The sequence below is a fragment of the Eschrichtius robustus genome, chromosome 4 (assembly GCF_028021215.1).
Source record: "Eschrichtius robustus isolate mEscRob2 chromosome 4, mEscRob2.pri, whole genome shotgun sequence".
Lineage (NCBI taxonomy): Eukaryota > Metazoa > Chordata > Mammalia > Artiodactyla > Eschrichtiidae > Eschrichtius > Eschrichtius robustus.
The window spans coordinates 75,830,065-75,844,878 of NC_090827.1; the positions used below are offsets into that span (position 1 = coordinate 75,830,065).

At 43.3% G+C, this 14,814-nt stretch overlaps 1 protein-coding gene across 1 annotated transcript; it reads left to right on the forward strand.

Moving 5' to 3' along the window:
* Positions 1 to 5,670: 5,670 nt before the first annotated feature.
* LOC137763739 (serine protease inhibitor Kazal-type 2-like) lies at positions 5,671 to 12,186 on the forward strand. Its single transcript, XM_068542196.1, has 4 exons — positions 5,671 to 5,728; positions 6,549 to 6,592; positions 11,255 to 11,364; positions 12,141 to 12,186. Exons 1-4 carry the CDS (start codon positions 5,671 to 5,673, stop codon positions 12,184 to 12,186), a joined length of 258 nt encoding a protein of 85 aa, XP_068398297.1.
* The last annotated feature ends 2,628 nt before the right edge of the window (positions 12,187 to 14,814 follow it).

Sequence of the window (14,814 nt, forward strand, 5' to 3'; positions counted from 1 at the left end):
GGAGGAGAAGGTTTGTATTAGTGATGTGTGCCTCCCCTGGGTTTGAATCCTGATTCCTACTAAGTTTAAATCTAAGGCTTAAATTCTCTAAGCCTTAGATTTCCCATCTGTAAATGGGATAACAACACAGGCAATATGCACAGATCACACAAAATTGAAAAGGGGGGTGGGTTCCCTGGTGGCCCAGTGGTTAAGAATCCGCCTGCCAATGCAGGGGACACGGGTTCGAGCCCTGGTCAGGGAAGATCCCACATGCCGTGGAGCAACTAAGCCCATGCGTCACAACTACTGAGCCTGCGCTCTAGAGCTGCGAGCCACTACTACTGAGCCCGCGTGCCACAACTACTGAAGCTCGCACACCTAGAGCCTGTGCTCCGCAACAAGAGAAGCCACTGCAATGAGAAACCCGCGCACCACAACAAAGAGTAGCCCCCACTCGCTGCAACTAAAGAAAACCTGCGCACAGCAATGAAGACCCAACGCAACCTAAAATAAATAAATTAAAAAAAAAATTGATACGGGGAATAAATATGATAATTCATGTATAGTGTCTGAAGCACAATAAGCTCAATAATATTAAGTATTTCGAAAAAGTTAAAGCAAAATGGAATAACAATGTCTACTTCATAGGTTATTGTGAAGATAAATGAGAGCTCTTCGAAAACTAAAGTACCATAAAAATGAGGCACTAGTTAAAATGTCAATTCATTTCCACTAGATGGCAGTAGACATCACCAAATAGAGCTGAGCCCAACTAAACAAAGAGCTGAGGGAGAACACAAATACAGGATAGTTTTCATAATTACTTACTTGGCCTAGTCCCACTTCTGTGATTATGCGGGAATGTGGATGAAGGGCATATGTTATTCCAAATGAGTGAACTACCTGCTTGGGCTTAGGAATCTTTTTGTTTGATGTAGACTGTATTTTCCAGACTAGACCTGGACTGAACCAGGGAGTATGACACAGATCAACACTGACACACAGATATAAGAGGCAGAAAAGAAACAGATCTGCCAATGTACTAACTTGTTGTCCCTCTTTGGTCAAATCATTTCTCATCTCTAAATCTCTCATTAAGGTTTGCTGAATAGCCACAAAAATTTGTATGTATTGTAGAATCAGTCAATATGTCAAAGGGAGTTTCTCAAGGGAAAAAAAATAATCAGTAAATAAATGTTCTCATACTATACGAGGTACTGTTAGAGGTCATTGATGAATGAGTCTCAGAATAACCTTTCTTTTATTTGCTAATTTCTTAAAATATTATTCTTTTTTTTTAAAAATAGTGTTTATTTATTTATTTTTGGCTGCGTTGGGTCTTCGTTGCTGCGTTGTTTCTCTAGTTGCGGTGAGTGTGGGCTACTCTTTATTATGGTGCGTGGGCTTCTCATTGTGGTGGCTTCTCTTGTTGTGGAGCAGAGGCTCTAGGCGCGCGGGCTTCAGTGGTTGCGGCACACACGCTCGTAGTTGTGGCTTGCGGGCTCTAGAGCACAGGCTCAGTAGTTGTGGCACACAGGCTTAGTTGCTACATGGCATGTGGGATCTTCCCCGACCAGGGCTCAAACCCGTGTCCCCTGCATTGGCAGGCAGATTCTTAACCACTGAGCCACCAGGGAAGCCCTAAAATATTATTCTTGTAATACAAAATGATACTTTTAATTTTTTAAACACTGTACATGCTGTATTAGTTTGCTAGGGCTGTCCTAGAAAAATATCACAGACCAGGTAGCTTAAACAACAAAAATGTGTTATCTTACAGTTCTGGAGGCTAGATGTCAAAGATCAAGGTTTGTTTCCTTCCGATGCCTCCGTCCTTGTCTTTCAGATGGCCATCTTCTCTCTGTGTCCTCACACGCTCACCCCTCTGTGTTGTCTGTGTCCTAATATCTTTTTATAAGGACACCAGTCATATTGGATTAGGGTCCACTCTAATGACCCCATTTTAACTTAATTAAATCCCCAAATATGGTCACAGTCTGAGGTACTCGGTATTAGGACTTCAACATAACTTTGGGGCAGGGACCCAGTTCAGCCCATGACACATGCACAGTTTGTTAAGAAAGTAGCAGCGGGCTGCTCCTACTCCATCCCTCCTGCCTCATTTTCCAATTCCTGGAAGAATCCGATTTGTACTCTTTTAACTAATTATTTGAGCAGTTAACTTCCCGTCTCTAAATAATACGTATATAAGGCCTCTTCTTCTTGGTTGTTCAGGTTTAGATTTCATCCCTTGACTTTTACTCTGAAAGATGTAACTCTGTCATGCCTCCCATCACTCGCACTGCCCACATACACACTTCCTCTCCTCCCATTCTCCCAAAATAGTGAATCATACTTTTGGATAGATCAATGACTGAACAACTTTGAACAACTTTGTTTTTCCTGAAGCCAATTACTGTCTTTTTTATTTGCTTAGTTTTCTATGTACTTGTTGCACATCAATCCCTAAACTTTACCCCTTTGATGTCAATCTCATCTCAATTACTGTAAGACACATTTCTTACTCTATCTACTTCCTCCTCTAGAACCTGCCTCCAGGGGCCTCTTGCTTGTTCCATTCTGGATTGGCTGAACTCTAGGACTGCTATACTGCTGCCTACTAATTCCTTTGTTTCTCTCTTGGGTTGGAATTCCTGTTTCCTGGGTCCTATGTTTTCCTCTTTTTTTGGTCTACTTTCCTGTTGTGATGTCTGTTTAATATTTCAAAGATTTACTTATTCACCAAATATTTATTGAGCTTGTGTCAGGCACAGTGCTAGAAACTAGGGTTAGAGAAGTAAGAAAAATAGAAAATGTCACTGCCTATAGGCTCGTGATGTCCAGCTCTGTAACAACACAATGGCCAACGTGATGTGAGTTCGGGGCAGGTGCCTAATCACTTACAAACTGAATAACTGTCTTTGTTACAGATGCCATCATAGAGAAGATGGCAAGAGACAAAAATTTATTGAGTCCACTGTGTCCTAAGTTCTTTATGTACATTTTCTCATTTAATACTCCCAAGATTCTATTATTATAATACCCATTTTATAAGGGAAGGCAAAAGTAGAAGCTCTGAGATTCAGAGCTTGTTAAGTAACTTGCAGAGCAAGTATTTGACTGCAAAACTCTTTATAGCCATGGTATACTAAGAAATGAATGCATGCAAAACCAGAAATCAAGGTTTAATTCCTTCTTAACCAAAGAGCCATTTTGTTTATGCATACTGGTGGTTTGTTTTTTTTTTCTGTGGACCATACTTTTAGGTAAGCTAAGGTCCCGACTCCGTAGGAATTCATTTATTCATTTAACAAATATTTGTTGAGCAGTACTCTTCTAGGTGCTGGAAATATGGCATGAACCAAAAAAGAATCACTCCCCTTTAGGAACTGACATGCGGGTGTCATAAATAAATTTTTTCAAAAAGTCAAGTTGAGATAAACCCTATGGGGGAGGGAAAATAAGGCAGGCTAAGGAGAATAGAAAGGAGGGGCACTATGGTTTTACAGGATGGTCAGGGAAGGCACTTCTGATGTGGGGACATGTGAGCTGCGACAGAAGGAAGGGGAGGAGGGAGCTCCATAGATATGTAAGCAGAGGGAAAGGCAAGTGCAAAGGCACTAGGGTGGGAACAGGGAGCCCGGTGGGGCTGGGGAAGAGTGAGTCAGGGGAGAGCAGTAAGAGACCAGCAGAGGCCTTGGCGGCCATAGTAAGAACTTTGGTTTCCTCCTAAGACAATGGAGGCGGGAAGATACTCGAAGGTTTTTGACATGATCCCCAGAAGACTCGGAAGTTTCATAGGCTACTCACTGCCCACCTCTGGCTCCCCTTTCATAGCAAAACTCACAAGGACTGTCTACACTCTCTGTCACCACTTTCTCACCTCATTCCTTCAGCCAGGCCATTTGGGCTCTGGAACCTACCACTTCTCTGAAAAAGATCTTATCAGGGTCGTCAGTGACTACAATTTCGCCAAAGCTCGTGACAATGCTCAGTCCTCCTAATTCCCAACCTTGCAGCAGGAACCCCAGACTCTAGCTTGGTTTTCTTCCTCCTTCACTGGCTTGTTCCTTGTTCTCCATATCTGTCAGAGTTCTGCACACAGTAGTGCCCCAGGGCTCTGACCTCTGACCCATGCGGTACTCTTCCCCTGGGCTTTGGGTCAGCCTACCATTGATATGCTGATAACTTCTGCAATTTATATCTCAAGCTCCAAATTTGCAATTCCAACTGCCTTGTCCACATGTCCACTTGGAGGTCTAATAGGCATCCTCTCCAAACGTTCTTCATCACAGAAATGGCATCACCACACATCCACCTGTTCAGGACAAAATCCCAGGAAGCATCCTTGATTCTTCTCTTCACTCCACTTGGTTCTGCCTCCAAAAGACATCCTGAATCTGACCACTTCTCACCAATCCCCTGTTAGCCACCAGTTCAAGCTGCCACCATCCCTTGCCTGGATTTCTGTAAAAGCCACTGAATTTCTCCCCCCGCCTCCACTCTTACCTATCTCCTCCATTCTTCATCCAACCTCTTAAGACATAAGTCATATCAGGGCCATGCCCCTGCTTAAAATCCTCCACTGGCTTCCCACTGCAACAGGAACAAATCCAAACCCCTTATCATGGCCTACATGACCACACATGTTCATGACCCTGTGGTTCCATCACCCTCCCCGTTCCCCCTCCCTCACCTAGGGCTCCATCTGAACACAATGAGTTGGTTCCTGCCTCTAGTTTTCTGCAGTCGCTTTTCCTTCAGACTGGAATACCCCAGGGTCTTCACCAGGCTTCCTTCTCATCCTTCAGCTTTCAGCTTAACTACCTCTGAAAGGCTTTTCCTGACCTCCCAAAGGAAAGTCTTCTCCTCCCCCCTCCCAACTCTCTAGCACTTAATTTTCAAAATTATTGTATTCACTTGTTTTGGAGTTCCCCCTGTTACCTCTCCCCCAACTCCTACACTGGAAAGCTTCCAGACAGCAGGGACGCCTTTAAGTTCAGCCCCAAGCACTGCTTGGTACAGAGCAGATGCTGAAGAAACTGAGGTTGACTGAGAGCCCACAAGCTTATCCAGGGCTCTTACACGGTTCTTTTTTTTTTTTTTTTTTTTTTAATTAATTATTTATTTATTTATTTATTTGGTTGTGTTGGGTCTTCGTTTCTGTGCGAGGACTTTCTCTAGTTGTGGCAAGCGGGGGCCACTCTTCATCGCGGTGCGCGGGCCTCTCACTGTCGTGGCCTCTCTTGTTGCGGAGCACAGGCTCCAGACGCGCAGGCTCAGTAGTTGTGGCTCACGGGCCTAGTTGCTCCCCGGCATGTGGGATCTTCCCAGACCAGGGCTCGAACCCGTGTCCCCTGCATTGGCAGGCAGATTCTCAACCACTGCGCCACCAGGGAAGCCCTCTTACACGGTTCTTGTTTGCTGCAGGGAGAGGTGGCCCTTTAATTGCTTACTCTCATCCTCAGCGGGGTGAGATGGGGGGCCAGCCACCACCCCTCCTCTGCCTTCCCCTCCCCCTCCCCCCCACGCGTCCTTTCCTGCCCCTCCCCCCTCCTCCTACCTGCTCCGTTCTTCCTTCTGTTACCCGCCCCTCCTTCACCCCACCCCGTCGCGTGTCCGACCCGAGGGCGCTGTCCGTGTCGCGCGGGCGCTGGAGCGCAGGGACCCGACCGCCGGCCGCGGAGGATGGCGCTCGAGGCACTGCGCTTGGGGCTGTTGCTCCTGGTCTGCTGGGACTCGGCAGGTAACGCTCACCTGTGGGCCTGCTCCGCGGAGGACCGGCCGAGGAGTTACCGAGAGGGAGTCTCGCTGGCGACTGCCCCTGCCCGGGTCCGGGCGGCCTTGGCGCCCCTCCGCGCACCCGTTACTGGCGGTTCCAGGCCCGCCCCGCGGTTGTCTAGGGACACGAACCTTGGGGGTGTGCGGGGCTGGCGTTGTGAAGCCAGCAACCCTCTTTAGTTCTTGCTTGGGCTTCGTTCCCAGCATCTTCTTAGTGACCCTGCTGTCTGCTCTTTCTCCCTTAAAGCAGATTTCCTGGAGCCCAAGATCGGGAGTTGGGTTTTTATGTACCAGGGGCCCTACAGAACCTCAGCAGGAGATGTACCGAAATCAGGAATTGTGAATGCCAAGTGCGCCGGGCACTCGGGCTCATGAGAAAGGGGCCTTAGTCCAGCCAGACTTGATGTCCACTTAAAATGGAGTTAAAGCGGTAACACCTAATGTCAAATTTTGCATTTATTACCTTGAGCCACAGAGGAAAAGAACATCGTGAATTATTGAGTTTCTTCTCTAACTTTTATTCGGTAGCTCCAAAGTTTCCCAAGCAATCCTATTAGCGTGGTCAGTTACGGAACCGATACCAAATGTCCTCTGTGTGCCTGCTAGGAGAGGTGCCAGAACACAACTGAACATACTTCTTAGGGGGGTTCAAAGAAGCTAGGCATCGGAGGGAAAGGGAGACACGTGGCCTGTATAAATCACAAGCTGAATTTTAAAAAACCCTTATGAACAAGAATTGACCTTAATTAACCCCATGCTTTAAAGTGTCTGTTTCCTTCTTGCAGCCTCTTTGAACACTCAATTTGCTCACCCTTCAGAATACAGAACAGTAAGTAGGAAACCACTTGTATTGTTTCTACTGATACAGCGAAGCCCTCAACAGTTTGGGTTGGGGGCTGGTTTTCAGGTCTTACCTGCCACTTTCGAAACAGTAGACTGCTTCTTTAGAAACCAGATTCTCAGGCAGGCTTTTTGATACGGATCACAATGTAAAATTTGGTTGACAATAGCTCAGGCCTTGAAGGCCTCAGGGCTTTGTTTCCCTAATAGTTACACCTTGTAGTAGACATTTTATGTATATTATCAAATTAACTTCTGTGGAAGCAAGGGAAGGCCAACCAAATGAGAACAAGCAAAAGCTAGTTATTCAGAGCTTGATGAAGCAAGTGAATCAGGCATATCACCTGCATTTTGGCCGAGACTCAAAGGCAGAGGAGTGGGAAAGCTTTACAGTGGGAAAAAGGGAAGGCATCAGGTGTGCCCTGATCAAGGCTGTTGGCATGGGGAGGCTGTAAGTGGGTAACTAAAGGCAGGAATCCTATGTGATTGGTTAGGAGGGCATATTGGCTTTCTCTGATTGGTCCTAAGTTGGAAGCAGGAACAAAAATTTAGGGAAACTATCAGTTATTAATCAAGTTCTGGCCATTTTGGCCAATTGTTACAGAGCTTACTGTTTGGCTTATTGGACTGTCACTAGAGATAACCATCTGACTTCTGACAAGTCTAATTTATAGCAGGTTGGCTTCTTGGGTTGGTTATTCTAAGTAATGGGTTGGTTTCCTGGGCAAGTTGCTACAGGTTATGGGTCAGAGTTCTATTTTAACATGTGGTCTGACACTGTCCATTTGTATATGCAGTCTCTCAATTCTCACAGTGACCTTGTAAGATAGATAGATATTATTATTTTACATATGGGGATATTGACCTCCGTGGGTTAGGTAATTTTGAGTATTCAATTCAGTGTAGACCTTTTCCAGGAAACCTTCCCACCCTGTTTTCTTCCTCCAAAGCAGACATAAATGCACTTTCTCTGTGCTTCCATTCAAACTACACTGCATTATCATCACCACCATGCTAGTGTAGGGGAGGAAAAAGATTTTTCCTCTACCCTTCTAAGTTCTCAGCTGGGGCCCCTATAACAAAGGACAGGTTAACAAGAGAAAAATAAACAAACGTTTATAAACATGTGCATTGTGCATACACATGGGAGCACTCAAGAGAAGAGTAACTCAAAGAGGCGGCTTAGAAATCTGCCTTATGTAACATCTTTACCAGAGAGCAATAAGTTTGTAGATAAATGACAGGACAAAGGAAAATGGTTTTAGGCTTCCAAGGGTGGCAAACAGTGGGAAGATAAATAGTGGGAGGGAACTAATGGAGTAAGGTTTGTTTGCAGATTCCTCAGGTGCCATTGCTGGGCTGATAAGAGTCCAGAGTCATGTCCACTAAAGGAGAATTTATATCCTGCCTTTAGGCAGAAAAGGGGAAGAGAGAGAGAGCTGCATATTAACTGCCTTTAGCTCAAAATAATTTTTGTCATAGAGCCATATTTTGGGGGTGACATATTCTGATTTTCTTCAACACTAAATGTTTAGATACCATTTACTATGTGCCAAGCACTGTTCTAAATTCTTTATATAGAATAAGTCATTTAATTTTTTTTTTTTTTTTGGCCACGCAGCAAGGCTTGTAGGATCTTAGTTCCCCAACCAGGGATTGAACCCAGGCCCTTGGCAGTGAAAGTGTGGAGTCCTAACCACTGGACCGCCAGGGAATTCCCTCATTTAACTTTTTATAGCACTATGAAGTAGGTACCATTATTATCCCCTTGGTCAAGGTCACATGGAAATGGTGCAACTATGGGTCCAACCCAGGCATTCTGACTCCAGATTGGTGCTCTTCACTAATCCATCAGAGCACTGAATTGTAATTGCCTGTCTTCCCCTAGTAGGCGGTATACTCCTGTGGTCATGGATGATGTCTTATTTGTTATTTGATACCCAGTCTTCAGCATTTAATGGGTGCCCAATACTACTTTTGATCAGATGACTCAGTTTTCTTGGGTTTGATTTTCTTTCAGAAAATGGGGGATAATAACAGTAAAAACTCAATCAGGCATCCTCCACTTCAGCAGACTCACATACGACCCTCTCCTTTCTCTCTGAACAATTCCCACAGCAGATCGATTACTCACTGGTTATAGACAGGTTACCTTCTTGCTTAACTACTCTCCTGTATGCCAGTAAAGCTTATTTTCCATCAGTGGTGTTATGTGCTGACCAAGACTCAGGTGTGTGTGTTCACAAGCCTATTATGCCAGTTGCCAGTCCTATTTTAATTAAAAATGTAAAGACAGCATAAACATGAGTGTAAAGAAATAAAGCTGTTTGTATGAGAAATGTGTCAAATGCTTTTGAAAGACTTGCTGAAAGACAAAATGCTAAAAACAAATTGAATTAGGTGTAGGTAAAACAACTGAAAATAATTGGGGAATTATTTTTTTAAATTGTATATTACCTTGCTGTGCCAGTGTCTATAAAGTCTCACCATATTTAAAAAGGGGCAGTTTTACTCCCCAGCAGACATTTAGACTGTCATTTTGATTGTCATGACCAGGGAGTTGTCACTGGCATCTAGTGGATAGAGAACAGAGATGCTATTAAACATCCTACGGTGCACAGCCTCACACAGCAAAGAATTATCTGGTCCAAAATATGAATGGGGTTGAGAAATTCCATTTTAAAGAAATCAAAACAAGAAATCATAGGTGATTTATTGTGGGTATGATTTTTGCAGTGTTAGTACACAAAACTCTAGTTGAAACATTGATAGGAAAAGTCTTATGTCTTGTGTCAGGTAGGATTAGATTCAGCTGCAAGAAACAACGACTCAAAATAACAGCTCGCAGAGCTGCCATCTTAGGATGTGGCCTTTGTCTTCCTGGTCTGTAAGATAAAAAGTAGAGCTCCATGCACCCAGGAGCAGGATGGAGGAATGGACAAAGGAGAATAAAAATTGGGAGAAGCAGAGGACAGGTACCAACTTTCTTTTAAAGGAGGTTCCCAGAAGCTACTACACAATAATTCCACTCGTATCCCATCAGCCTGATCTTGATCATGTGGTCATAACTAGCTGCAAGGGAGGTTATCTTAGTGTGGGTAGCATTACAGCTGGCCATGTGCCTTGTCATTGCCTTACATCAAAAGAATGGCAATTTTATTTTCATTTATATGTTTTAAGATAAAATATTTAGGGTATGTTATATTTTGTGTTACTGTTTACGTGCTTTAATTGACTTTTTCAGTTAAATGACCAAGAACAACTTGTCCCAATCTCATTGGATAAGAGGGCATCTACTCTCCTGTGGAAGCCCTGGAAGGCATCATCTTAGTGAGCCTGGAGCTGCAAGAAACACATTAGGCTCTGAAATGGAGATAGAGGGCTGAACGGAGGATGGAAAGGGTCAAAAAATTTCTTTACTTCAGAGTTTGGCCCAAGGCCAGCCCTGCTTAGCACTTTATAAATCCAGATAATGTCAGTAGAAATGTGTAATTCATTTATTAAGAGTGCTAAACAGTGTGACTTACTCTGAAGTGAGGAAAGGTAATCACTATTTACTAAAACATATATGCACACACAAAACAGAAATACAGCAGGCCATATATTTAACCTGTTATTAAAGTGGGACTCTGCACACCATGGTGTGACCATTGTGACCATTTCTAGTCCTGGCCCTGCTAGAGACTAGTGGCTATGCACAAGACATGTTACCTATCCGGCCTCAATTCCATGAAATCTGAGGGTTGAGTTCCATGACCCCATATCGGTTTCTTAGGGCTGCCGTAATAAAGCCACAAACCGAGTAGCTTACACAACGGAAATGAATTGTCTCACAGTTCTCAAGGCTAGAAGTCCAAACTCAAGGTGTTGGCAGGGTTGCTTCCTTCCGAGAGAGGAAGTTCTATTCCTCTCGCCTAGTATCTGGTAGCCCCAGGCATTCCTTGGCTTGTAAATGGCATTCTCTCCATGTCTTCACACGATCTTCCCTCTGTGTGTGACTCTGTGTCCAAATTTTCCCTTTTTATAGGGCCACCAGTCATATTGGATTAAGGCCAATTCTACTAACCTTAAGTTGATTACCTATATAAAGACCCTATTTCCATATATGGTCACATTCTGAGGTACTGGGGGTTAGGACTTTAACATATCTTTCTGGGTGGACACAATTAAACCCATAACAACCCCTGAGATCTAATTCTGAACCTACTGCTTTCTTTAATGCTGTTGCTTCAATGCCAGTATCTTAAAAGTCCAGACAGGATTCCCGAGTGTGTCTGGGCATTATGCCCAGGGATTAGGTGGAATGTAACAGGACATTCTCATGGAGGTGGTAGTGAAGAGCAAATTATGAAGCTGGAGGATAGTAAAGTAGGTTTGGTGACATGTCTTGGACTTTCATTTAAAAATCAGCCAGACAGAACCTTCCTCTGAGGTCCTTTTCTTACATAGCAGGTATTGAACCATTGCTTCAACACTGCATCTGATTTTTGCATTAGAAAAACTTTTTTTTGTGTGTGGAAAATAGAAATCTTTCTGTAGGCTGTTTCTAGGAAATCTAGGGAAACTTGGGACTTTGTCTTCCCCTGAGCTATTTTGTGATGAGAACGTCTCAAGTTATTCTCCAATTTCTGTCTTCCTTTCTCTTTTCTAGCCAAACTGCGATCAGTATAAATTACCAGGATGTCCCAGGGACTTCAACCCCGTGTGTGGAAGTGACATGTCCACGTATCCCAATGAGTGTACTCTGTGCATGAAAATCAGGTAACAATTTTACAGTATAAACTAGCCAAGTTTTCTTTAGTTCTTATCTTGCATTTTGATAACTTAGGAAGTTGTGACTCTTGGACATAAGAATCAAATGAGACATAAGTAGTTCTATTTTAAGACTGACATTTAAAAAGACACAGACTCCTTCAGTACATTTTCTAGGTCAAGGTTAGAGAATGAGGTGAGTGATTAATCAATTATAGACCAAATAATGAAGTGATGGTACAATCCAGGGATGGGTAGTTTCCCAAAATTAAGAATATATTTAGTAGTTAAACTCTGTGGAGTAGTAAACGTGCTATTAAATTCAGAGGGCATGTACAGGCAACCTACACAGCCTGCACTACTGGTCAGAAAACAGATCTTAATAACTCTAGCTGTTAGAATGCTCAGTAATAAGTGTATTGATATTATACCTGATGCCCTTCATGTAACATACCTGACCAGTTCAGGTGATCATGACTCCCCCTCCAGGTATGCTGCTTGGTATTTCAGGGGTCCATTCTCTGAACTCAGTCTTCAGGAAATTACTAGGGCTTCTCAGAGTGATTCTTTGGGGATAGTTCCTTGTGCCATTGGGTTAGGAAAAAAAATGGCAGAGTTGGGCTTTTGCCCTCATAATTTCCTAGATTTAGCTTTAAAAATGACTAATTAAGTGTCACCCTGGAAAGAATCTAATGTATAATGACGTGGGTCCTTTTAATACAAAGAGGGGGACAGTTTCAATATGGTAGGTAATAAATGTGTTTTTATGGTTGTTCATTTTGCAGGGAAGATGGTCATGATATTAAAATAATCCAAAGTGGACCATGCTGATGGAACAGTTCACAGAAGAGAAATTGGAGAAACCACCTTTAACTGCACACTAAATGAATTTCATCTTCCCTTTTTCTCTTTTCCTGTGTTACTCTGTGTGAAATGTTAACCCACATTTTCTGAGATGAGGTATGGAAGAGAGCCATAGACTGTGACTAATAATTAAAACAAACAAACAAAGATACTTGTTTCTTGGTTTTTGCGCCTTGAGTTAAGCTTATTGCCCAGATGACTTATGTGCTGCTTTATTTAGTTGGAATAAAATCAGCATCGTATTCAATTACCCCTGTTCCCTGTTGAATATCCATTCTCACTGAGCAGCCTCATGTGGCTCTTTTCCTCTGAGGCAAAAGTGAATTTCACTAAGGGAGAAGTGGACTCATTTTTGTAGAGGGCAAGGTTTATTCTCCTTCCCCATTTCCCTAAATCTTGGATATGTAATGTATGTGTAACTGGTACAGTGTTCTGCACAGAGCAAATAATGTGAGATGAGACACTGGAGCTGACTTTAGCCTGAGCTGGTAGAGTCCAAGAATCATGCAGGTAAAAATACTTATAAGATTCCATAACTCCTTTCAAAACAGTGTTCCTTCAGGGTTAATGCAGGAATTTGCCTTTTCCCTTTTTTTAGAACACTGATTCTCAACCCTGGGTGATTTTCCCCCAGGGGACATTTGCGACTATGTCTGGAAGCATTTTTGGTGTCACAACTTGAAGGGTGGGTGCTCCTGACATATAGTGGGGTAGAAGCCAGGGATACTGCCAAAGACATCCAGCTCCCAACAACCAAGAAATTTTCAGTCCAAAATGTCAGTAGTGCTGAGATTGAGACGTCCTGTCTTAGAGTTTGATGCAACGTAAAGAACAGACATAGCAATAATAAAAGTGACCAAAGGTTAATTTAGAAAGATAGTGTTTTCCAGATAGAGGATTTTGAGTCAAGTCCTGGGTTTAAGTGCATTCTAGGGCCAGGAAACTGAGACGTGAGGCAAGAGGTGGCTGGGAGAGTGTGTAGTGAAAAGAACATGGCTTTGGGGGATGGGCTAAACGTGAATTTGAATTCTGATTCCAACACTTACTTGAGCTTCTGTTTTCTTATCTGGAAAAGGGGGATAATGCTCTACCCATGGAGCTGCTGTGAGGAAACTGCTTAGCACAGCACTTGGCACATGGAAACCACTGAAATAGTAGCTACTGTTACTTAAGTACGCCTCTTAGGGAGGAAGAAACTGAGGCCTGCAGAGGCAAACCAACTTGCCCAAGGTTATAGAATACATGCAAAACAGTCTGGACTAGAAGCCTGGTTTCCAAATTCCCAGACCTCTGTTCTTAAATGGAACAGAGGCAATGAAGTGGGAAGTTGTATAACATAAATGTGCCACAATTACATTATGTCTTGTAGTTATTTTTGGCTTAAAAGTTTTATAAAAGTGGTATGTGATTTTCAGAAAGTTAAAAAAAATACACAGAGGGCTTCCCTGGTGGTACAGTGGTTAAGACTCCGCCTGCCAATGCAGGGGACACAGGTTTGAGCCCTGGTCTGGGAAGATCCCACATGCCGTGGAGCAGCTAAGCCCGCTTGCCACAGCTACTTAGCCTGCATGCCACAGCTCTAGAGCCCATGAGCCACAAATACTGAGCCCGCGTGCCACAGCTACTGAAGCCTGTGAGTCTAGAGCCTGTGCTCCGCAACAAGAAAAGCCACCGCAATGAGAAGACTGCACACTGCAATGAAGAGTAGCCCCCGCTCGCCGCAACTAGAGAAAGCCCATGTGCAGCAACAAAGGCCCAACGCAGCCAAAAATAAATAAATAAATAAATTTATTTTAAAAAAATACACAGAAATATATTTAAAAAGTGAAAGTCTTTCCCATACTAGCCTCCAGAGGTAACCAATATTAACCTTTTGGAACACAGTCTCCGTAAGTATGTGGTGTATATAAAATCACACACACACAGAAACACACCCCTGTCCTGTAAACTTGCTTCTCTCCTTATATTTGTTTGTTACGTCAATATATGTAGTTTGTTCTTTTTAAAAGCTACACTTAAAAGTATTTTATTGTGCCATAAGTTACCCAGCTCTATTGATATGTATTCAGATATTAGGAGTCTCGTGGTTGAAACTGGAAGAATCCCAATTCAAACTAGCCTTAGGTAAGGAGGAAATTGGCCCATTTAGTCATATTTGCAGAAGAGTGGGGGAGTCTTCCTTCATAGACTAGCTTTACCCCCTGTGTGGGAGGCAGAATTGGCGGCTCCAGATCGTGTCCTAGCAGCTTCCTGACCTGACAGGAGATGATTCTTTTGTAACAGCTCCAGGTGAAAAAGTCTGCCTGAGTCACAGCCCCACCGCCTCACTACCTGAAAAGAAAATGACCCTTTTCTGGGCCAAGACAGATCAATTCACGCTGGATCACACACCCACCCTTCAGGCCAATTGCTGTAGTCACAGGAAGTAGGGTGATATGTGATTGGTTCAGCTGAGATGAGCACTTGGGTGCAATGTTCCCAGAGGGAAAAAAGGGGAAAATTCAAGAAGAAAAAATATCAGTAGATGTTAACTATAGGTTGCTTACAGTTTTTAATGATTATAAAACTATTTCAGAGAATATCCTTATAAATACA